This window comes from Lycorma delicatula, chromosome 12, assembly GCF_047948215.1.
Source record: "Lycorma delicatula isolate Av1 chromosome 12, ASM4794821v1, whole genome shotgun sequence".
NCBI classification, from domain to species: Eukaryota; Metazoa; Arthropoda; class Insecta; order Hemiptera; family Fulgoridae; genus Lycorma; species Lycorma delicatula.
In genome coordinates this window covers 529,019-553,542 of record NC_134466.1, presented here as the reverse complement: position 1 = coordinate 553,542, position 24,524 = coordinate 529,019, and the positions used below count along the sequence as shown (strand labels likewise).

The following is a 24,524-nucleotide window of genomic DNA, read 5'->3' as shown; positions in this document are numbered from 1 at the left end:
TTATCACTATGCGTCTTGAAATACTCCACTCTCCTCCCTATCTTCTTGTTCATATATATATATATTATATTTTTGTGAATTGTTATGTGCTGTTAATAAATAAATTAATTAGCTGCATAAGACATTTGGAAGAAAGATTTTTATTAATCTGAAACAGACTAGTTTAAAAACTTTAAACATAATTATTTAGGATTTCCTTTTATAAGAAAAAATTGTTAATTTAGTATCATCCATTCAATTTAAGCGACTATAAAATTTGAGTTCTTTTTCTAAATTATAACATTTCAAAATTTCTGTAAATTTCTTCTAATTTGCTTAATTTATAAGAATTATCCTTGTGAGTGTTTTGACCGTAGAGTTTTCTTAAAATTTTTTTTTTAACTGTTTTCCTTAAAAATTCTGTAGACCTTTACATACCACACAACACTTCTCTAAAACTATGCTTTCTTAGGGTCTTAATTATGGGTTTTTGAATAAGAATTTTTCATTTTTTGTGTTCTGGCTTTTACTTCTTCTTTTTAAAAACATTCAGAGTAATTATTTCACCTAAATGTTAAAATTTTTGTACCTGTTTGATTGATTCTTATTCTGAAATTTTCACGGTTTGGATTCTACTTTTATTATTGGGATCACTTATATGAAATTTACAGCTTGATTTTGTTTGCGCATTTTTCTAATTCTTGAATTCTCTAATGTCTATTGCCAAAGTTACCAAATCATCAGCAGATGCTGATGTTTACATTTAAACATATAGATGTTGTGCCCCATTTTTATTAAGTATTTGTATTATCCTATTCTATTTCTCAGTAAATTTTTCCAGAGTGCAGTTGAACAATCCATCACCTTGTCTCACTATAGATTTAGTTTCAAAGGGTTTGGAAATTCCTCCCAAAAATTAAAATTTTGAGTATGTTTATTATATTATGTTTAGTGTCTTATTATTGACAGTTAGGAAGTTTTATCGCCTTTAGGAAAGTTTACAAAAATAAACTATTAATTCCAGATTTGTAATTTTTTTGTACCTTTATAATTATATAATTATTGTTTTTTTTATCGATACCAATTGTTTGTGATTTTTATATTATCATTATTTTCAAACCATCTATGGTGGAAATATGTGAATCTTTTCTAAGCTCAACTCTCTCAAACCAGCTGATATTTTTAAATTAATTCAGCTTGAATAACAAGTGAATTACTTTTTTTTTAAAAAACGGTAAGGAAAAGTTTAAGTTTTTCAAATTTTTACAATCTGGTGTAATTGATGTAATTTTCAAGAATTTTTTTAGACTTATTTTTTAAAGCAAATACATTCTGATTAAGTATATTGCAATTAGTATTTCAATTATAATAAAATAAAAATTAATTTTGTATTATTCAGACTAATTTAAGTAAGAGTTTTGGAAAAACGTATACAACTCTTTTCCTATTGAAAAAACTCAATATTTTTTTTATTAATTTTTGTTACCGTTACGATCAGGTGCAATGTAAACATCAATTTTAGCTTTGTACCATATCGGGTGCCTATAAATAGTGAATTGAGAACACACCGATCGGCAGATTATTATTGTTTATTAGTACATACTTTAATTGTAAATTCTAATTTTATTGAAAATTGTTAAGTTTAAAATATAATTAACATCATAATTTTCCTTCGTGCTTTAACATTGTTCTATTGTTTTTTAATTATAGTAAATTTTTATTTTTATATTTTCCAGACAGAAGTGATGCACCAACAGAGATTAAAATAACATGCCCAGGTATAAAAAAGAATTTAAGTAATTAGTAAATGATCTTAAAAAAGAATCAACATCTGGAATAACGTTAAAGGTAAGAACTCTTATTATTTATTTAATAATATTTCAGAATAACAGATTTGAAAAATCAATTCCATATTTATGATAGAAGATAGATTTTACTGTCAACAATTATATAATTTTGTGTTCTGTTAGAAACGGTGGAAACCAGAAAAAGATTTTCCCTACTTAAGGAATGGTTTCATAGACTGCATTGTGTCTGTGTGTGTGTGTGTGTGTGTGTGTGGCAAAAAAAATTGTTAAGTTATACGTGGAATGAATCACCACTGATACACTTTAAACACATATTAGTCCAATTTATTTGTTATATATATATTTTTTTTTTTTCAATTTTGCTTATCCTTGAGATTTAGTTAAATTAATTTTGCTTTTGTAATTGCTAATTTTTTACTTGATTTAATGATGTCATACTTATAATGGTTTTAATATTTATACTAATAGAGTATACCCATGAATATTGTTGGAGATGCATTCATTTGATTTTAGAAATAATCAGGATAAAGCATTGACAATATTTCCCGTTTCATTATAATTTTCACCATCATTTTATTAGTTTTAGGAAGGGTAAAATTACCAGTTGCGTGAGACTATGAATTTTTGTGGGGTCCATTTGTATTTAAATTTAATTTTGGGTTGTAGTGATCACAACAAGGCCCTGCTGAGTATAATTCAAGGTATTTTTTCTCCCTTGGGAAAGTCAGCTTTTTATTTATTTATAGATAAGACCAGTCATTATTACTGATGTGGAATTATTTTTTATTGGCGTATTAATAAATATACTATATTTTATATTATTAATAAATATAATATCTATGCGATAAATTAATATTTAATTTACTGCATCAAAATTGTCTGAGCTGCTTTACTCTACTACTGCGGCTGAAGATACCCGAGGAAACTTTTGTTTGTGAATATTTTAGGTGCAACACTTCATTAAAACCTCTCCTCCTACTTTATTTCTACCTGTTGAGTGTGGGTATACCCTTTACATTTGAAGGTATTATCGTTTCACTAGTCATAAATTTTAAGTAAGATTTTTGGAAAAATGTTTACTGTTCTTTTCCTATTGAAAAAACTTAATATTTTTTTTAATTTTTGTAATCACTACAATCAGTGGCAACGTAAACATCAATTTTAGCTTTGTACCATATTGGGTGCCTATAAATATTGGATTGAGAACACACCGATCGGCAGATTATTATTCTTTATAAAATATATATAATACCCAAAATATACACAAGGAGAACACTAACAGCCTTTCTATCTATTAGATCCAGGCAGAAAAAGGAGAACCGTGTATGAAAACTAAGGTAAGGTAACTACGGTAAGGTGAGATACATAGATACAAAGAAAAATTGATTGATAAGGAAACGCATATGAAAAAATACACAATTACAACTATGTACTAAGTTTAAAAAGAAAAGAACAAAAATATCGGTGGTTTGGCCCAGCACGAAGTTCCCACGATGGGTTTAATTAACTGTACAAAACAACAGTCATAACCACAATGGCCACTTGACATATCTTGAAAACACACGATTATATCTTAAACTAACATAAAATTAAACATAAATTAAACACGAAATGGTAGTAACTGTAACAATGATTGCGTCACCGGAGCCCGTGAGCCTCACCGCCAATATTGTCCGCTTGTTCTTTCAGTCGGCCCCATTCCAGCTTGGTCTTTAGGATGCACGTGACCAGTCTGGACACCTCTTCCCATGGTTTTGTTCCTAAAGCATATGGCCGACCGTGTTCTCTGGCATCAGCCAATCCAGTCCTTGTAGTCGGCTACTCGCCCACTTTTCAAAACGGTAAATCTTGTGCTCTGGGGTGTCCAGCTATCCAAAGTAAACACAATATGAAGAGTTCGCCGCTTGAACTTGAAAAGATAGGTCCCATACTTCCCGTGCCACGAAAGAAACTGAGTAAGTGGGAAACCTCTCCATGCTTCCTCTGAATCCAGGAGGCCAGATGAGGGATCAACCGTCGAGTCCAAGCGCCTTTTCGCGAGGCATCCCAAAGGCCCTGCCATTCGTGTGCCGCTGTCTTCCACCTTGCTGCACCTCGAGATATGAGGGATGCCCGCAATCACTTGCACCGCATTCCCCGATATGCAGCCGTCACCTTAATCGCTGCTCTTCGTTGCAGCGAGGCCAACATGTCCACAATTCGTTTCAGATCTTGTGCGTCCACCCAGACCGGAACTGCATACATAAGTGTTGACCGCGCAGCTGTCATAATCAGTTGTTTTGCTGGCCTTCGGGCCTGCCCGCACTGCCAGTCAACCTAATGTAGAAATAACTGCTTCACATTTAGTTTTCATCTCCCGGAGATGGGTGGTGAAGAGCCCTGTTCTATCTACCCAGAAACCTAGATACCTTGCACTCCACTGCTGCACCACCCTAACCCCGTCAACCTCGATTGCTATAGTTTGAAGTCCACGCGTCCCACAACAGCTACCGTTTTCCTCGGAGCAAGTTTCATTCCTTTCCTCCGTAGCCAGACACTGATTCATGTTATTGCAATATTGGCGGTGTTTTCCACCTGCCTTTCCGTGCGACTAGCAAGTAGTAGTGCCGTAGTGCCAGGTCGTTGGCATACGTGACCACCTCTGGCCCGTCTTGAAGCTCCATCTTCAGGAGGTCGTCGTATACCATATAACACAAGAGTGGACCTAGCACCGACCCTGTGGTACCCCCACACGTAATGACGAAACACATCACCTCCTCTTCTGTATAGGCGATGATACTCCGATCGTGGAGATAGTTGTTAGCTATCGCCACCAGATATTCACTCAGGCCCCTGCTCCTGATCCCTTCCAGGCGACACTATAAAATGCGTTTCGCCAGGTGTCTGCCGCAAAGTCTTGGCCCAGTCCACAACGTAACGAATAGCGTCAACGATCGCTTTCCTTTGAGAGTCCTCTCTTCACCAATTTCTTCCCATATTCGGTTCACAGTCAGCCTTTCGTAAACCTTCGCCAGCTCGTTTAGAAGACAGACTGGTCTGTACTTCTTTTCCTACTGATGTTCAGTAACCGGTTTCGGGAACAGAACCAGTCTAGCCTCCTAATTTTGTGGGAAAGTCCGATTCGTCAACGCCTTGTTCATGAGCTCTAATACTACCCAGGGGTGGTGACTCACCAGGTTGTTAACGATAATGCCAGGAACTTCGTCCGGCACCGGGCTCTTCTGTCCTGTAATTCTCAGGGCCGCAGTTCGCAGCTCCTCTTCCGAAGGCCTGGGAATCGCGCTCTCGACCTCCACCCAGTCCAGATCCATGACTGGGAAGAGGGTTGATACCGCTGTCGTCGTTTGATCCTTGGAAAGCAGGGGGAGTCGCTTACCAAACCTTTTCATGACGATTTGATAAGCCCTCCCCCACGGTTTATCAATCAAGCGATCCCAGGCCTTCCGGATTTCCTCCCTGAGGCTTCTCCTGGTCCGGTGATATTCTTCCTCAGCCAAACCCCCGTATATGATCACTACTGTAGACCACACGCACTGATCTCTATAAAATTGGATAGGGGGTCCCGTGTATTGAAATTGGTAAAATTTGAAGCATGAACTAGCGCCACTAAATGAGTGGTAGAACTAACCAAAATGAATCGTCGCTTGCGCAGATGTAATTTAGGGATAAAACCACGTTTTAAACCGATGCAGTAGAAGCGTTCTGATTTTGTATTTTGAATACTGATCTCTATATAAATTTTCTATAACTTTCCGTAAATTTCTGCTTGTGTTGCGAAAATGACCGTTCTTTTGGTCATCTGACTTAAAAGTACGCATCCCTACCATCATTATTATAGTCGCGCATGCCTACAATGGTTTTATTTATTTCCCAGCCGCTCATTCCGCGGCGCTGGAGTATGCTTCAATATTGAACACTTTTTTCCTGTTTATCATCGGGGAATTACCGTCAGGTATTACTTCAGAGGATGATATGTAAGAGTTTTAAGTGAAGTACAGTCTCAGGTCGACCATTTCTGAGATGTGTGGTTGAACAGTGAGACAAGAAGAATTTGTCACGGACCACCACGCATCATATTTACCGTTGGGCACGTCCGGCCTGGACTAGTTACTGTTTCACTTTAGAAACCTACAGACAGTGACAAGAAATGTCGTAGACGAGGTATCGAGTATGTTCTGATCACGCCAGAAAGATTGTCTGAATACGTAGAAAATGTATGCAGACATGTTGGGTTAAGGGAAGGTCCGAGTAAGCGTAGAGTGTTGGTGGTCCTCTGTCATAGCCGAAAGCAGAGCTGCAATTCTTGCCTGGAGGAGGAGGCTTCAGCAAGATACTAAAAGGAACGGTAGGGTTGACGAGGGGCTAAGAGAGAAGATTACTGCCGTGTCAGGAAGGCATTAACAAAGGCAATAAATGACGCCAAGGTCAGAGAATGGCACGAACTTGCTGGAAGACCTTGAAGTTAACCCCTGGGGGTGCTCACAAACTGGTCATGAACCGATTTGGACGATCAGCCCCCTCTTTCTAGTTAGGTGGCGCTGCGAGTTGTAGAGAAACCCTTTCCAGTAGTTCGCCTTACAGGCAGGAGAAGAATCAGAGAAATAGGAGTCAGAGTAGGTGGCATGATAATCCTCATATCTAGATGTATTAAATATCTATGCGTATGGTTGCAGATCGTAGGCTACATTCGGAGCACTTGAACAAGGTAATGCAGCGTCCCAAGGCTGTGATTGGTAAGCTAAGCAGGCTCATGACCACATACTGGGGACCAAGTTCATCGAAAAGGAGACTGATTTGTCAATTGCAATGACAGTTATTTTATACGTGGGGCGAGGCATTTGATAAGAAGAACTTAAATAAGATATCTGCTTTGCAGAGGAGAGCTGCAATACGAATTGTGTCTGCATATATAACTGTATCGATATACTGATCTAATAGATGGGACGAGATTAGACACTCATTTGGAATAAGTCAATTGCATCCGAAAAACACGCTGCAGTACATGCTAAAAGGAAAACATGAATGGGATAACATAGCCTGTATGGTAACCAGAATAATACAAATCAAGGGGAGAGACGCTAGGGAGTGGTATGGGGACAGTTACTGGGGGTAGGGAAATACAAGACAGCCCTGCTTATGAGAGGACTGTTCGCTGAGGCGGGCCGCTCTCGATGATTGACCGTTGAGTTAGGGGAAAATTGAAAAGACCGGAGACCCGGCCAGATCCCCTCCTTGCTTCTTGGAGGGGATCTGGTTTGAGATATGGCGCAAAGGAAAGATCGAGTCCCGGCCTACTGGGTGAGCGACCCCCACAGGGCACGGATTCACCAGATCCTGTCGGGTCCCGGGAGGTTAGAGGCCATGCAACCACTGAGAATCGCAATGCGTAACTGGTGAACCATCATCGGTGGTCTTGGGGAATAAAAACCACCAAAGAACACTGGTACCCACGATCTAGTATTCAACTCCGTATAAAAGTAACTACTACCTTTACTAGGATTTGAACGTTGGAACTCTCGACTTCGAAATCAGCTGATTTTCGAAGAAGCGTTCACCATAGACCAACTAAACTTGAGGGGTCAATATTGAACATTTTATTGTATTTTACGCCATAAGGATCCCCTATCCAGTTATATAGAGATCAGTGATCACACGGTCCAGTTTTGTTTAAGAAATGACATATACATTTTATATCTATTTAATAAACAAATTTGACTTTAAAGTTTTCTTAAAGCAGCTAGTGCACGTGTATTCTTCAGGTTTATGGTGTTAAGCGGTAAGCATCAAATTAGAAATGATCGCTGGATTTAAAATATTAATTAGAAGAGATTTTCAGGTTTGTTTCTTTTGCTACAGATCTCAGAAATCCTGTTTGATGTCCTTACAGGACTTTGCCTTCTTTAAATGAAGTTGATGATTCTCTTTAGAGGATAATATCCACGAGATTAACATATGAACTTCCCACTACATATTTTTTAGTTATTTTAAGGCAGATAATATTTTGGGAAAAAAAGTTTTATTAATGCAATTTGATTTTTCTAAATTAAGGAAGCAGGAGCGAGAGATTTGTTGGGGCAAGACGGCTTTGAATCTCCCTCGTCGATGTGGTATTTTTATTTTTCTGAGAGTAAAACGCATCTCAAAAAAATGAGAGTAAGTTTATCCTGTGAATAGGTTTACATTAAAAAACAAAAAAAAAAAAAAATACTGCTCAATAATAAGTCTACAGCTTTAGCAGCTTAAAACAGACTTAAGATTATGGATAGCACTGCCATCCATAATTTAATTTTGAAGAAAGTAGAAAAATAGTTTTTATACGATAAAATTTTTAAGTCTTTTGCAGCTTCGATTACCAATATCTATCGGTTCAAATTTATCTTTTACTTCAAAGAGGAAGTCGTACTCAAAGTTTGGTAATTTGTTTTGATTTTCAGTTTTTCCTAATTCAATTATAAATATTCAGGTACCATATAAAAAAAGATGTAATTAGACACTACATTTGCTGAATCTTTGTTCCCGAAATATTACCTTGCGCGAGCATTTACTTGCCTAGTATTTTAGTAAAAATTCTTTTTAAATAATAAACTATACTAAAATAATATTTCATACTCTTGCTAGAATTATTACGGCAATATCCAGTAAACACTGGCTGTGGTTGTCTATAAAATATGATTTGATTATTTGTTTATTTTGTTTTTATGGCTAACTACAAAAAAAGGCCCCGAAAATCCAATTATATATTTAAAAAACCTGCAGGTGATAGAGGAATAAATGAAAAAGAGAAAGTTAATATGTGAAGTGTTATATGACACTGTGCTAGTTTAAATATAAGTTGAGGTGATATTTGTAGGTTATGTCAAACTTAAAGAATGTAAGTACAATTTCATAACTGATTTCATTAGTTCCTCGCGAATAAAATAGACAATAGTAGTAACAGTAAATTTATTTATTTTCAACTGCATCAATACATAATACATACATGAAAAACACAAGTGTAATCCAGCGAGTAGGTCTAGTAGTTTACTACCCACAAAAGCTAAAGCTTGACTATATAGGTAGGAGTACCAGATCAACAATTTAATAAATAAAAAATAAAAAACCCTTAATACACTTAACAACACACATGCACTGTTTTCTTCAGTCATTTTTCTCTCACTTAAGACAACACAATATTTTTACATTTGTATCAGGTTGGTGTCAATAAAAATACCATTTAATACAATTTAAATTGAATATGATTGCATTCAACATTTTGGTTATTAATGAATCTAATAAGCTGTACCATAAAATATATGCGAAAACAAATCATTAATAAAGATTATGAATAGAATATGCTTAAGAACTGATTCCTGAGGAGACTCCACAGTTCACCTGCAGGATATTGCTAACAATCGCGCACAAATATGCACTTACTTCAGCTCTCCAGATAATATGCAAAACATTTTAAAGCTAGACCTTTAATGTCTGCACTATACATTTTATCTAATACAAGCAAATGTTTAACTGTATCTGTTGATTTATGAATATCAAGAAATAAGCCAGAAATCTTTTAACCATAAAAGTCAGAAACCATAAAATTATTAGCAATTTCACTTTCATCAGAAATAACTTTACCATATACACATATTATTGATAGTTTATTTTTGATAGCAGACATACCAGTTCACTGATTTGTAATTCTCCACTGATTTTTGGCAGGTAATTCCTTCATATTTTTAAAATATTGTTTTTTAGCTGTCGTAATCCTATCAGTCTTTTTCTTCAGTTGATCCCCAGCAGTGCTATCCATAATTTAATTTTGAATAAAGTAGTAAAAGTAGATTTGTTGAAGGACAGTATTGGAAAAATATTTTTTATATGATAAAGTTTTTTAATCCATATAAACTAATATCTTTTCACTTCGTATATGCAAATTCCATCAATATTTGTCATCTACCATCAACCTTAAGTATTTAATAAAATTCACCTGAGATGACTCAGTTGTATTGTAATTGAGTATGAGCACAATCACCATTATGGTATATTAATGGAGCTAATAAGCTGGAAGCAAATGTAAAAATTAGATATTGGGATTTTAAAGCATTAAGAGCTAATATATCGACATAAAACCATAAGCCTGAATTTTCCAGATAAGTCTGAATTCTAAAAAGATTTTTAGATGAATATACTAGAGCAATATCATCTGCAAAACATGTAGCTTTACCATAACATTTATGTGAAAATAGGTCATTAATAAATATTATAAATAGAATAGGTCCAAGAACCGTATCCATTAAAAATATTCACAATTTCATTCTCATCAGAATCAATATTACCATTTACAAATTTTATTTTTAATAGTAGGCATACCAGTATAGGGGTTTATCATTTTTCACTGATTCTTAGTAGGTAATAAATATTTTTAAAATATTAAATTTTAGCTGCCATAATCCACACATCTATCTTTTTTTTTTTTAATTTAATGTATTCAGTATAATTTTGTGGCTGTGAGGATTTTTACACCCTTTCTTATACAATCTATCTGAGAAATTGTAATGCACAGCCCAACTGTTGTCCATGGCATAAATTAAAATAACAGATTTTGATTAATTAATATACCGTAATAAAATATCAAAAAAGTTATTAAAACTGAAAATCAACATCACTATCAAGAATTTTACTGCAGTCATGTTCATATAAATATGACCTTAATTTATCATAATCCAGAACCTCTTTAAAATCCTTAACAAAATTATTTTGAGTTTTGTCCTTAGAAATGGCAATGGCAACAGCCCTATGACCATTAAAATGTCAGAATAACAACACTAGAAATATTTTGTTTATATAAACTTGATTTATAAAAAATGTGATAAATACAGGTTAGCTTATTATCAGTAACTCTAGTATCCGAGCGATGATAATGTGAAAACATTTTTGGCAAAAAAAACAACTAATATAAAAATTAACTAAGGAGCTGTACCCATTGATAGTGAGTATTTCTAGATATTGTTAATCATTATTATCCATTCTTTCATTAACATTTATGTTAATATTTACCATTAATAAGGTATCACATGTTGGAATTGTAGGAAGAAAAAGGTGAAGGTCAAATTTCAAGTCTAATTTTGCTTATTCCAGCCATAAACACTGAGAGTGTAAAAACTAAACTAAATATATTACAAAAGAATAACATCTGTATCCAGTATACAATCTATTGTCATACAAATAAAACCCTCCATAACAGATGCAAACACAATAAGCCCAGTAGCTTCAGAAAAATTACTAAACACAAAAAATTATGTAATCCATTATTCTATATAAAGAAGCCTCAACAGCTGATTTCATGCATGTTTCAGATAGAAAGACAATATCTTGTTTAATCTTCCAGCTGCTTACCAAACAAAAAAAGTATCAAAATTCTTAATATTTTGGTGAATTATCAAGCTATTGTTTACATCATTAACACTCTTCCACAACATTGTGATAACTTCTTCCCATTATCATAACAGAATTTAAAAATTCACATCTAACCAGTAACCAGTAAAAATGAATTTGCATAACATGTACAACAAACATAATTTTTTCACACACACTTATAGATATCACTAATATCTCCTTGTCAATTAAGTACAGACAAAACAACTCTCTCACACATGCATTCATACACTCTTTATCACACACACATTCCCATAACCAAAAAGAAAAAAAAATCATCAATCTATCTATCCAGAGAAAGACACTACTTGTATGAAGCTCTTAAACAAATCATAGGTTAACTCTTCATTAATTACTGGTGTTATACAATAGAATACAAAGTGAAAATGCTTAACTTAAAATATTGTAGAAAAAATTGAGTAAGTACTGTAATTAAATTTATGTAATTAAGTAATTGACTTTTCTATATAATACACAAGCAGAAATGGAATCGAAAAACAAGTAATTTTAGTAACTCAGCAGTCCCCTTTAAGAGTCTTATTTCACTACATTTATGATTTAACTTGTATTCCAATAATCATTAACCATATGTATTTAATTATTACATTTGTATTTCAGTACATGGCTTTTAAGGATTTAAGTCTGAAGATGATTAATAAGGATGACTATAACTTTAGCTACAGACATATTATTTATTTAACAGTACCGTAAATTTTCCCGTTGTGAAACACAATTTTTCTCTATAGATTTAGCTGGCCACCTTGAAGCCTCCAATTTTCAGTAGACATAGATTCATTCGTGTAAACAAAGTTATATCATATTAATTCTCCCAACTAATATCTGAAAGTTTAACAATTTTACTTTAGGAACTCAACTTTAGTTTAAAAGCAATTAAATTTGACTATTCAATAGAGATAGTCTGCAAGTTTCAGAATTTCTTTAAAAAATTGTGCGATAATTATCAATCATTACTTCATTTAACTGAAACGCAATTACAGGTTATATTCTATTCAAAATGTCAAAAATATGCTCAAGTTTCCTCAAAGGGATCCCAATTATATTTTCTCAAGTACTGATTTATATTATTATTTTTAGTATTTAAAGTTTTTGACAAATTTTATTTAATTTTAAATTTTCATCGTTTATTTTCAACAGTTTATTAGAGAAATATATTATAATCATGTTATTCCATTTTTGAATTTATGGAAGTATCATTTCAATATTATAAATTGATAATCCTTTTTTTTCGTGTTTCAGTTAAAATTTCCTTTTCAATGTTATCAGATTTGCTTAAAATCAAATCCAATTTATCTTCAACTGATAAACTCTCTTTAATTTCCCTTTCCCCTTTCTTTTTCTCTTTTGTACCAGAACTTGTTTTTGATGTCATTTGAAATTTCTGAATTATTAATTCTGTTAAAAATTTTACTTAATAAAAATTTAATTTTCAATAAATACTACCGGTGTTGACACAGATAAGGTTATAGATGTTGAAATACATAGAAAATACTGCCAGATGAGTGAAAATTTAAAAAATGCTCTATAAAAAGTGGAAAGTACTGCTTTAGGATGAATTATTCTGGAGGAAGTTGCAGACGTAGCAACTTCATATTTGATGATCTGTGAGTAATAGTAATAATAATTCAAAGTACCTGGGTGATAGCGATTGCAAAGCCTTCGTTTAGGTACTTGAAGATTGCAAAGGAAAAAACTTGATGTAAATTCCTATTTGGTACTGGAAGATTGACCGATAGGGAAATAAACAGCTTGCAGCATTATTTTGGTCTTGGTCTTGCTATTTGATGAAACCCAAACAGTTTAGAAAAATGAGAAGAAATGTTTTACGTAAAATATACATTTATCAAAGACCGCACAAAAATTCCTGTTGGGGAAAAATTTCTGGTGCAAATTCAATAGATGCAAAATCACAGGTGAACAGTATACTCATAAACATTCTTTACCACCAGCTGTAGCTCAAGTTATCAAATCAATCTTTGAAAGCCTATCAGATAGAAACCTGTTATGGAAATATTTACATGTCATTACCCAAAATCCCAATCTTTTTATAGTCATCTGGAACAGACTTCCCAAAATGTTTACATTGGACTTTATGCATTCAAAGTTGAAGTATATGGTTCTGTCTTGTCTTTCAATGAAGTCGCTTAGGAAATTATGTTTAAATAAACACTTAGTATTTTAACCCGGTCATAGTGCACTAAATATCTTCAAAGAAATTGACAGAGCAAGAATTAGTAAGGAACTATTTCATGCAGTTCTATTTCTGCAAATCCTTATTCTTTAATTCTTAAGTATAATTTTCTCAAAAACTTGTTGAGCTAGGATGATGAAATTTATGCTAGAACCTTATTAGAATGTTTTAAATGTGCTCTTTGTAGCTTTAACCACACAACAGAAAAATTTGTTCATGTTTAAAGTTATTTAACTATACAAAAGTCAGTAAAAAGTGAAAGTTATGAGGTAAATAACTTTGTTTTTGAATCAAAAAGATATCATAAATACTTCTAAAAATGTACAATTTACATTAATGATGTAGCCTATATTACCTCCCCTTAAAAAGTTAAAAAAGTTTTCAGTTCTAGTGATGGGTTGATCTCATAGAATCAAATATCCAATTTAATGGTATATTTTCTTACAGTCAGGTTTTATTTTTTGTACTTATGAGTTAGTAATGAATTATATTAGAATGAAGGGATACCAAGGGTGAAATTGGGTAGAGAAAAGCGTTATGAATCATATTATATAATACTATAGGTTTTAATTTTATAAGTATATTATGTTTCGTTATTTGCAAATTATATTTGACTTTTTTTTTTTTTGTCTTCAGTCATTTGACTGGTTTGATGCAGCTCTCCAAGATTCCCTATCTAGTGCCAGTCGTTTCATTTCAGTATACCCTCTACATCCTACATCCCTAACGATTTGTTTTACATATTCCAAACGTGGCCTGCCTACACAATTTTTCCCTTCTACCTGTCCTGTCCTTCCAATATTAAAGCGACTATTCCAGGATGCCTTAGTATGTGGCCTATAAGTCTGTCTCTTCTTTTAACTATTTTTTTCCAAACGCTTCTTTCTTCATCTATTTGTCGCAATACCTCTTCATTTGTCGCTTTATCCACCCATCTGATTTTTAACATTCTCCTATAGCACCGCATTTCAAAAGCTTCTAATCTTTTCTTCTCAGATACTCCGATCGTCCAAGTTTCACTTCCATATAAAGCGACACTCCAAACATACACTTTCAAAAATCTTTTCCTGACATTTAAATTAATTTTTGATGTAAACAAATTATATTTCTTACTGAAGGCTCGTTTAGCTTGTGCTATTCGGCATTTTATATCGCTCCTGCTTCGTCCATCTTTAGTAATTGGGTCTTTTGAGACCCAAGTTATTTAATCTACCGCTGATAGCAGAGGCTATTTGATTCAAGCCTTTACAATATTCATTCTCAGTCCAAAAATAAAAGAAGCTGTTTTCTTTATTTTATCACGGTCCATTTGAACACTTACAGTCGATGACTTTGTATAACTACATCATGTAGCGACATACTTGATCAGCTATCTTAAATTATTTTCCTAGTCAAAACTCATAACCGCTTCTTTTTTGTCTACCTGCTTTAGCATATTTGAAAATCCTCAGCTCCATATTTGAGTACAGTTAACTTAAGTTTTAAATCGGTTTTCCTCTTCACTTTGAACTAGTTTTATCTTTTCTTCAAGATAATGCAAGATTAATGCATAACAAACTTGTATTTACCACAGTACTGCCAAAACCAATATTAAAAGAGGAAAAAATACATTTCAAAAATTCTCTTAATTTGTTTTCATTGATTCTTCATGCTCACTAAGATATATTTTTCATATACTGAAGATTCAGATCGCTGCTTAAATACTGCCGTTTGACATTCTTACTTCTACAATAATAACTTTTAAGTGAAGAAAACGTGTTTATAAATGCTACTATAACCTTTTTCTTTTGCTTCTGGAATAGAATTGTTCTCTTTTCTTCTCGTTTTGGTAGGAGAATAAGCATCATGATAAAACTTTTAGCAAATTAATTAAAGTCTATCCTCTGATTTTTTAAGAAAACTAACAAATTTTGTATGACAAACTAACATTTACTTACATTTTAAACTCACAAACTTACATTTGTCTGGAAATCTCATCTTGTTTTAATTAGAAAATAGGTTGTGCTTACTTCTTCTCTTTTGGTTATGCGATCATACTTAGATTTGATACCACATGTGATATTCTTATTGATATACTACTAGGAAATGAACTCTTTAAAAGAATACACATCTATGTCGAGTCTTTAACAACACTGAGTGAGATGAAGGAACTGAAATTAAAAACGCAGCCTCCCTGATAGATTAGAAGTTGAGTTCAACACGCAAACGTAACATAATACAAAACGTGAAGTAAAAATAAAACTAAATAAACAAAACACTACAAAAACATCATACCTTATAACACAAGAACAACAAAACCAAAAGACAGGAAAGACCAGGCGAAATCCTAAATTCCCTTGGCAGTCTATTCTCTTGCCAGGTACCCAATCCACCAGACCAAATCGCCGGAGTCTGTCTCTGAAGGCGCCATGACCAGAAAGAAATTGCGTCACATACTTGTTAGGCTGAACTCAAGGGGCAGCTTGAAAACCAAAAATGTCTGGGAAGAGATCATACATATAACATCCACCCCTGCCTCGTCCCATCTGCCTACCATAAAGCATTGCCGTGACGTTTTATCTTGTGAATTTTTTGTGAAATCAATTCACCTGACCTATAACTCTGCTGCTTTTCTGAGGCAATTAAATCTATCGGTCTCACGCCTGCAATCACCAAGATTGCCTCCTATGAATAGTACGGTAATCTCGTGTTACCATTAATAATGTAAGGCGTTGAGCTGTTAATAATATATCCCGATAGCTTTTAAATATTAGCCTATTCGCTCACACCGGTACCGCATATAAAATAATTTCCTCGCACGTGCCCTTATACAGAATACTCATAAAATCCTGTGGCCTGAAAATTAAGACCTCAATCAGGAATGACTGCTGGTCGAACCACCGGACAGACTGTAATGATTATTTTAAATGATTTGAAAATTAACAGAACTATATTTGCACATCATTTTTAAATATTTGGAAAGAATAATTTTATTGGCCGTAATTTGATTTAATCATATAAATTTATAAAATGTAATGATATATTTTAACGATACATATATTATAAATTATCGTAAGTCTCAATCGTGGATCACAATATATAATTAATTATAACTTTATTTATTTCTGTTATGTAATTTTATAATCATTCCCTTACAACAGTCTTTAAATAAAACTGTAGTTTGGCTGTAAGTACTGTCCAATCAGATACTGATATTTCAAGGGAATTATTGTTAATCCGCAAATGATGAAATTGGTAAAATCTAATTAAGAGTAAGTTACTCACACTATTATACATCAACTAGCTGGAAGTTTCAGAAAATTAAACTTGAATCCATCAAAGAGGTGTTTGCTATATTACATTTTGAGAGGTTCTCTTGGAGAACAATCTCTATTTAATTCCTAAGTGAAAATAATAATCTTTTTTAATAGTTTCTTTAACTTATATAAATCTTGTTATTTTCTTACATTTGAATTCGGCTGATGAACTGTCGGGCTTTCCGTGGACTCACAGGCCGATCCAGTTTCCTGCTTGGTGGCTGAAAAGTAAGCCTAAGGGCTGAGGTACCTATCGGGTAAAGTAAATCCTCATAACGTATGAAATACAAAGGGTAAAGATGCATTTTCAGTTCTATTAAACTAATATTTTTTTTTGTACCTTTATATACTTTTCCTTAACTCAAACAGTCTATCTCCTTTCTTCAACTATTTTCTTCACTTCTGTTTTCTTTCACATATATTTTGAAAAATATAATTGTTCTTTTGATATCCAGGGAGATCATCTGTAAATCATTTCTATATTATTGAAAGCTAAATTTTTGTTGTTGAGAAATCATGTGCTTTCTTAAAAAAATCACCAGCAATAACTTCATCTGGAACCTCAAAGTTAATGAACAAAGTTAATTACATTGTCACCCTATGTCACTGAGGATATAATAAGGGTAATTTGTATAGTTAAAAGTAAAAAAAATAAAAATGTTTGTTTAAAGTTAATGGAAATTCAGCTTTCATAAAGAATAAATATTGTTTTTTTTTTTTTTGTCTTCAGTCATTTGACTGGTTTGATGCAGCTCTCCAAGATTCCTTATCTAGTGCTAGTCGTTTCATTTCAGTATACCCTCTACATCCTACATCCCTAACGATTTGTTTTACATATTCCAAACGTGGCCTGCCTACACAATTTTTCCCTTCTACCTGTCCTGTCCTTCCAATATTAAAGCGACTATTCCAGGATGCCTTAGTATGTGGCCTATAAGTCTGTCTCTTCTTTTAACTATTTTTTTCCAAACGCTTCTTTCTTCATCTATTTGTCGCAATACCTCTTCATTTGTCGCTTTATCCACCCATCTGATTTTTAACATTCTCCTATAGCACCGCATTTCAAAAGCTTCTAATCTTTTCTTCTCAGATACTCCGATCGTCCAAGTTTCACTTCCATATAAAGCGACACTCCAAACATACACTTTCAAAAATCTTTTCCTGACATTTAAATTAATTTTTGATGTAAACAAATTATATTTCTTACTGAAGGCTCGTTTAGCTTGTGCTATTCGGCATTTTATATCGCTCCTGCTTCGTCCATCTTTAGTAATTCTACTACCCAAATAACAAAATTCTTCTACCTCCGTAATCTTTTCTCCTCCTATTTTCACATTCAGCGGTCCATCTTTGTTATTTCTACTACATTTCATTTACTTTTGTTTTGTTCTTGTTTATTTTCACGCGATAGTTCTTGCGTAGGACTTCATCTATACCGTTCATTGTTTCTTCTAAATCCTTTTTACTCTCGGCTAGAATTACTATATCATCGGCAAATCGTAGCATCTTTATCTTTTCACCTTGTACTGTTACTCCGAATCTAAATTGTTCTTTAACATCATTAACTGCTAGTTCCATGTAAAGATTAAAAAGTAACGGAGATAGGGAACATCCTTGTCGGACTCCCTTTCTTATTACGGCTTCTTTCTTATGTTCTTCGATTATTACTGTTGCTGTTTGGTTGCTGTACATGTTAGCAATTGTTCTTCTATCTCTGTATTTGAACCCCAATTTTTTTAAAATGCTGAACATTTTATTGCAGTCTACGTTATCGAATGCCTTTTCTAGGTCTATAAACGCCAAGTATGTCGGTTTGTTTTTCTTTAATCTTCCTTCTACTATTAATCTGAGGCCTAAAATTGCTTCCCTTGTCCCTATACTTTTCCTGAAACCAAATTGGTCTTCTCCTAACACTTCTTCCACTCTCCTCTCAATTCTTCTGTATAGAATTCTAGTTAAGATTTTTGATGCATGACTAGTTAAACTAATTGTTCTGTATTCTTCACATTTATTATTGTTATGTAATATCTATTTTTATTACATAATGTTATTAATATTACTATTAATATTAAAATAATATTTATTTTTCATGACTATTGACTTTTATGGAACAATTGTAACTATAATGTAAATAATTACTCAATATAAAAAAATTAAGGTAACATTAAAACAATATGTTACAACTGTCTTACATTATGAGAAATTAATAAGTAACCAAACAAAACCATTTGTTCCATCTGATGAGACATCAATATTTTACAGATTAAATAATGGTTGTTGGTTAAATATCCATGCAGTAACTTAGCTAAGTCTTTAGAACAGTTACCATAGATTAAGCAGCAACAACATGCAATAACCAATCAAAATAGTGACTGTATTCATTACTATTTAACTTGTGATCAAGGAGAACTATTGCCTTAATATTGATTTACATTAGTTTAAATTAGAAAAAAAAAAACATTGCATTTAATAACAGTTAGTTTTTGGACCATAGGTCCTAACTCAGATATAATTCAGGCACCAGCTAGACAAACCAAATAGAAAACAGTAACTTTGGTTAAATTCTTTTGTCTGACAGTATATTCTTTAAATAAATAAAAAATAATTAGCCTTTTTGACCATTTAATGATAAAAACATGTTAATAAAACAGGGGTGCCAATTATTTCAAAATTTATAAATTATGAATTTAAAAAAGTAATATTAAAAAGAAAAAAATAACAAAGACGTTACATTATTTCTAGACACGTTTGTTTTGACTTTGCAAGTAGACATATTAATATTCTAATAACATGTTTTTAATGTGTTCTATTTATATATCTTTTTATTGTTAAAAAAACATAATTTTATTCTGTTTTTGAAAAAAAGTAGCATCATTTTATTATTCTCTTCTTATTAATTAACCATTATTTTTAAAAATAAAAAACAATATGTTATTTGTTCAGAATAATTTAAAAAAATTATATCTTAAACAATTGCTGTTGGTTGTGAATGTACATAACTTAAAATATATTCAATAATGCATCAGGAACCGTAAAAAAAAAAAAAAAACAAAAAAAAACACTGGTGCATCCAACCGCTGACATCAGCATATCTATAAATGATACCAGTTATTGGTATCATTATTACTTACACTGCAGTATTTCTTCTGTCTTCATTAACTAGTTGTATACTGTGAGTTTTGTCTGTTGGAAATATGAATGTGTTATTGCTCAGCGCTCTGTTGTTAACTCTTAGTTTTGCTGATGGTACGCGTGACAATAATCATCTATTTCGCATAAGCTGTAAGTAGTCTTGATAAATTATGTTCATTATTATGTATTTAATTTACGTACAAATATTTTTTTTGTTATTACATTATTTTTTTATTTGAATGCTACGTGTTTTGTCTAAACGTGTCGTGTTATACCTTTGTCAGTAAGTTTGAAGCTTAACCTTTCATTCATATAAGAATAAGAAAATAAATGATAACCTTATTTTAACAAAACAACATACTTGGCGTTTATAGACCTAACAAAGGCATTCGATAACGTAGACTGGAATAAAATGTTCAGCATTTTAAAAAAATTAGGGTTCAAATACAGAGATAGAAGAACAATTGTTAACATGTACAGGAACCAAACAGCAACAGTAATAATCGAAGAACATAAGAAAGAAGCCGTAATAAGAAAGGGAGTTCGACAACGATGCTCCCTATCTCCGTTACTTTTTTATCTTTACATGGAACTAGCAGTTAATGATGTTAAAGAACAATTTAGATTCGGAGTAACAGTACAAGGTGAAAAGATAAAGATGCTACGATTTGCCGATGATATAGTAATTCTAGCCGAGAGTAAAAAGGATTTAGAAGAAACAATGAACGGTATAGATGAAGTCCTATGCAAGAACTATCGCGTGAAAATAAACAAGAACCAAACAAAAGTAAATGAAATGTAGTAGAAATAACAAAGATGGACCGCTGAATGTGAAAATAGGAGGAGAAAAGATTACGGAGGTAGAAGAATTTTGTTATTTGGGTAGTAGAATTACTAAAGATGGACGAAGCAGGAGCGATATAAAATGCCGAATAGCACAAGCTAAACGAGCCTTCAGTAAGAAATATAATTTGTTTACATCAAAAATTAATTTAAATGTCAGGAAAAGATTTTTGAAAGTGTATGTTTGGAGTGTCGCTTTATATGGAAGTGAAACTTGGACGATCGGAATATCTGAGAAGAAAAGATTAGAAGCTTTTGAAATGCGGTGTTATAGGAGAATGTTAAAAATCAGATGGGTGGATAAAGCGACAAATGAAGAGGTATTGCGACAAATAGATGAAGAAAGAAGCGTTTGGAAAAAAATAGTTAAAAGAAGAGACAGACTTATAGGCCACATACTAAGGCATCCTGGAATAGTCGCTTTAATATTGGAAGGACAGGACAGGTAGAAGGGAAAAATTGTGTAGGCAGGCCACGTTTGGAATATGTAAAACAAATCGTTAGGGATGTAGGATGTAGAGGGTATACTGAAATGAAACGACTAGCACTAGATAAGGAATCTTGGAGAGCTGCATCAAACCAGTCAAATGACTGAAGACAAAAAAAAAAAAAAACAATATTTATTCTTTATGAAAGCTGAATTTCCATTAACTTTAAACAAACATTTTTATTTTTTTTACTTTTAACTATACAAATTACCCTTATTATATCCTCAGTGACATAGGGTGACAATGTAATTAACTTTGTTCATTAACTTTGAGGTTCCAGATGAAGTTATTGCTGGTGATTTTTTTAAGAAAGCACATGATTTCTCAACAAAAAAATTTAGCTTTCAATAATATAGAAATGATTTACAGATGATCTCCCTGGATATCAAAAGAACAATTATATTTTTCAAAATATATGTGAAAGAAAACAGAAGTGAAGAAAATAGTTGAAAAAAGGAGATAGATTGTTTGAGTTAAGGAAAAGTATATAAAGGTACAAAAAAAAATATTAGTTTAATAGAACTGAAAATGCATCTTTACCCTTTGTATTTCATACGTTATGAGGATTTACTTTACCCGATAGGTACCTCAGCCCTTAGGCTTACTTTTCAGCCACCAAGCAGGAAACTGGATCGGCCTGTGAGTCCACGGAAAGCCCGACAGTTCATCAGCCGAATTCAAATGTAAGAAAATAACAAGATTTATATAAGTTAAAGAAACTATTAAAAAAGATTATTATTTTCACTTAGGAATTAAATAGAGATTGTTCTCCAAGAGAACCTCTCAAAATGTAATATAGCAAACACCTCTTTGATGGATTCAAGTTTAATTTTCTGAAACTTCCAGCTAGTTGATGTATAATAGTGTGAGTAACTTACTCTTAATTAGATTTTACCAATTTCATCAATTGCGGATTAACAATAATTCCCTTGAAATATCAGTATCTGATTGGACAGTACTTACAGCCAAACTGCAGTTATATTTAAAGACTGTTGTAAGGGAATGATTATAAAATTACATAACAGAAATAAATAAAGTTATAATTAATTATATATTGTGATCCACGATTGAGATTTACGATAATTTATAATATATGTATCGTTAAAATATATCATTACATTTTATAAATTTATATGATTAAATCAAATTACGGCCAATAAAATTATTCTTTCCAAATATTTAAAAATGATGTGCAAATATAGTTCTGTTAATTTTCAAATCATTTAAAATAATCATTACAGTCTGTCCGGTGGTTCGACCAGCAGTCAATCCTGATTGAGGTCTTAATTTTTAGGCCACAGGATTTTATGAGTATTCTGTATAAGGGCACGTGCGAGGAAATTATTTTATATGCGGTACCGGTGTGAGCGAATAGGCTAATATTTAAAAGCTATCGGTATATATTATTAAGAGCTCAACGCCTTACATTATTAATGGTAACACGAGATTACCGTACTATTCATAGGAGGCAATCTTGGTGATTGCAGGCGTGAGACCGATAGATTTAATTGTCTCAGAAAAGCAGCAGAGTTATAGATCAGGTGAATTGATTTCACAAAAAATTCACAAGATAAAACGTCACGGCAATGCTTTATGGTAGGCAGATGGGACGAGGCAGGGGTGGATGTTATATGTATGATCTCTTCCCAGACATTTTTGGTTTTCAAGCTGCCCCTTGAGTTCAGCCTAACAAGTATGTGACGCAATTTCTTTCTGGTCATGGCGCCTTCAGAGACAGACTCCGGCGATTTGGTCTGGTGGATTGGGTACCTGGCAAGAGAATAGACTGCCAAGGGAATTTAGGGTTTCGCTTGGTCTTTCCTGTCTTTTGGTTTTGTTGTTCTTGTGTTATAAGGTATGATGTTTTTGTAGTGTTTTGTTTATTTAGTTTTATTTTTACTTCACGTTTTGTATTATGTTACGTTTGCGTGTTGAACTCAACTTCTAATCTATCAGGGAGGCTGCGTTTTTAATTTCAGTTCCTTCATCTCACTCAGTCTTGTTAAAGACTCGACATAGATGTGTATTCTTTTAAAGAGTTCATTTCCTAGTAGTATATCAATAAGAATATCACATGTGGTATCAAATCTAAGTATGATCGCATAACCAAAAGAGAAGAAGTAAGCACAACCTATTTTCTAATTAAAACAAGATGAGATTTCCAGACAAATGTAAGTTTGTGAGTTAAAAATGTAAGTAAATGTTAGTTTGTCATACAAAATTTGTTAGTTTTCTTAAAAAATCAGAGGATAGACTTTAATTAATTTGCTAAAAGTTTTATCATGATGCTTATTCTCCTACCAAAACGAGAAGAAAAGAGAACAATTCTATTCCAGAAGCAAAAGAAAAAGGTTATAGTAGCATTTATAAACACGTTTTCTTCACTTAAAAGTTATTATTGTAGAAGTAAGAATGTCAAACGGCAGTACTTAAGCAGCGATCTGAATCTTCAGTATATGAAAAATATATCTTAGTGAGCATGAAGAATCAATGAAAACAAATTAAGAGAATTTTTGAAATGTATTTTTTCCTCTTTTAATATTGGTTTTGGCAGTACTGTGGTAAATACAAGTTTGTTATGCATTAATCTTGCATTTTCTTGAAGAAAAGATAAAACTAGTTCAAAGTGAAGAGGAAAACCGATTTAAAACTTAAGTTAACTGTACTCAAATATGGAGCTGAGGATTTTCAAATATGCTAAAGCAGGTAGACAAAAAAGAAGCGGTTATGAGTTTTGACTAGGAAAATAATTTAATGCCGCCTAAGATAGCTGATCAAGTATCTCGCTACATGATGTAGTTATACAACGTCATCGATTGTAAGCGTTCAAATGGACCGTGGTAAAATAAAGAAAACAGCTTCTTTTATTTTTGGACTGAGAATGAATATTGTAAAGGCTTGAATCAAATAGCCTCTGCTATCAGCGGTAGATTAAATAACTTGGGTCTCAAGGAAAAAACAAAAGTAGCCCTCGACGCTGATGGTTGTGGGAACACAAAAAATAAAAGTATGTTGGTTATTTTGTCCAAATGGCTTTTATCTTCTATACTACCAAACATGAAAATATCATTATAACATTTCCGGTCATGATAGGGAACATTCCTGTATTCACGCTGACCAAGTTTTTGGTCGTTTGGAACTGGCAATCTGGAAGAAAAGTAAAATAGAAAATTCTGAAACTCATTTTACAATATTCAAAGATTTTGTTACACTTCAGCATTTGAAAAATATTGACATGAGAGACTAGAAGAAATATGCTGATATTCTTTTGAAAGTGACCGTTTCCAGGTGCTTCCCATTTCAAAAAAAATAAAATAAAATCCATCACAAAAACAATAGCAGAAAAATCAGTGAA

The 24,524-nt window shown here is 32.7% G+C and overlaps 1 protein-coding gene across 3 annotated transcripts in view; it reads left to right on the top strand.

Annotated features, from left to right (window-relative positions):
• Positions 1-24,524, top strand: part of LOC142333221 (uncharacterized) — a 49,291-nt gene that overhangs the window by 8,908 nt on the left and 15,859 nt on the right. For 2 of the 3 annotated variants that reach the window (XM_075380206.1, XM_075380205.1), the window contains exon 1: positions 8,446-8,658. In XM_075380206.1, coding sequence (XP_075236321.1) covers positions 8,641-8,658 — 18 coding nt within the window. In that variant the 5' untranslated portion in view covers positions 8,446-8,640. Of the gene's footprint in view, positions 1-1,715; positions 1,828-8,445; positions 8,659-24,524 lie in introns of those variants that run through there. The other variant, XM_075380207.1, reaches the window with a different exon arrangement.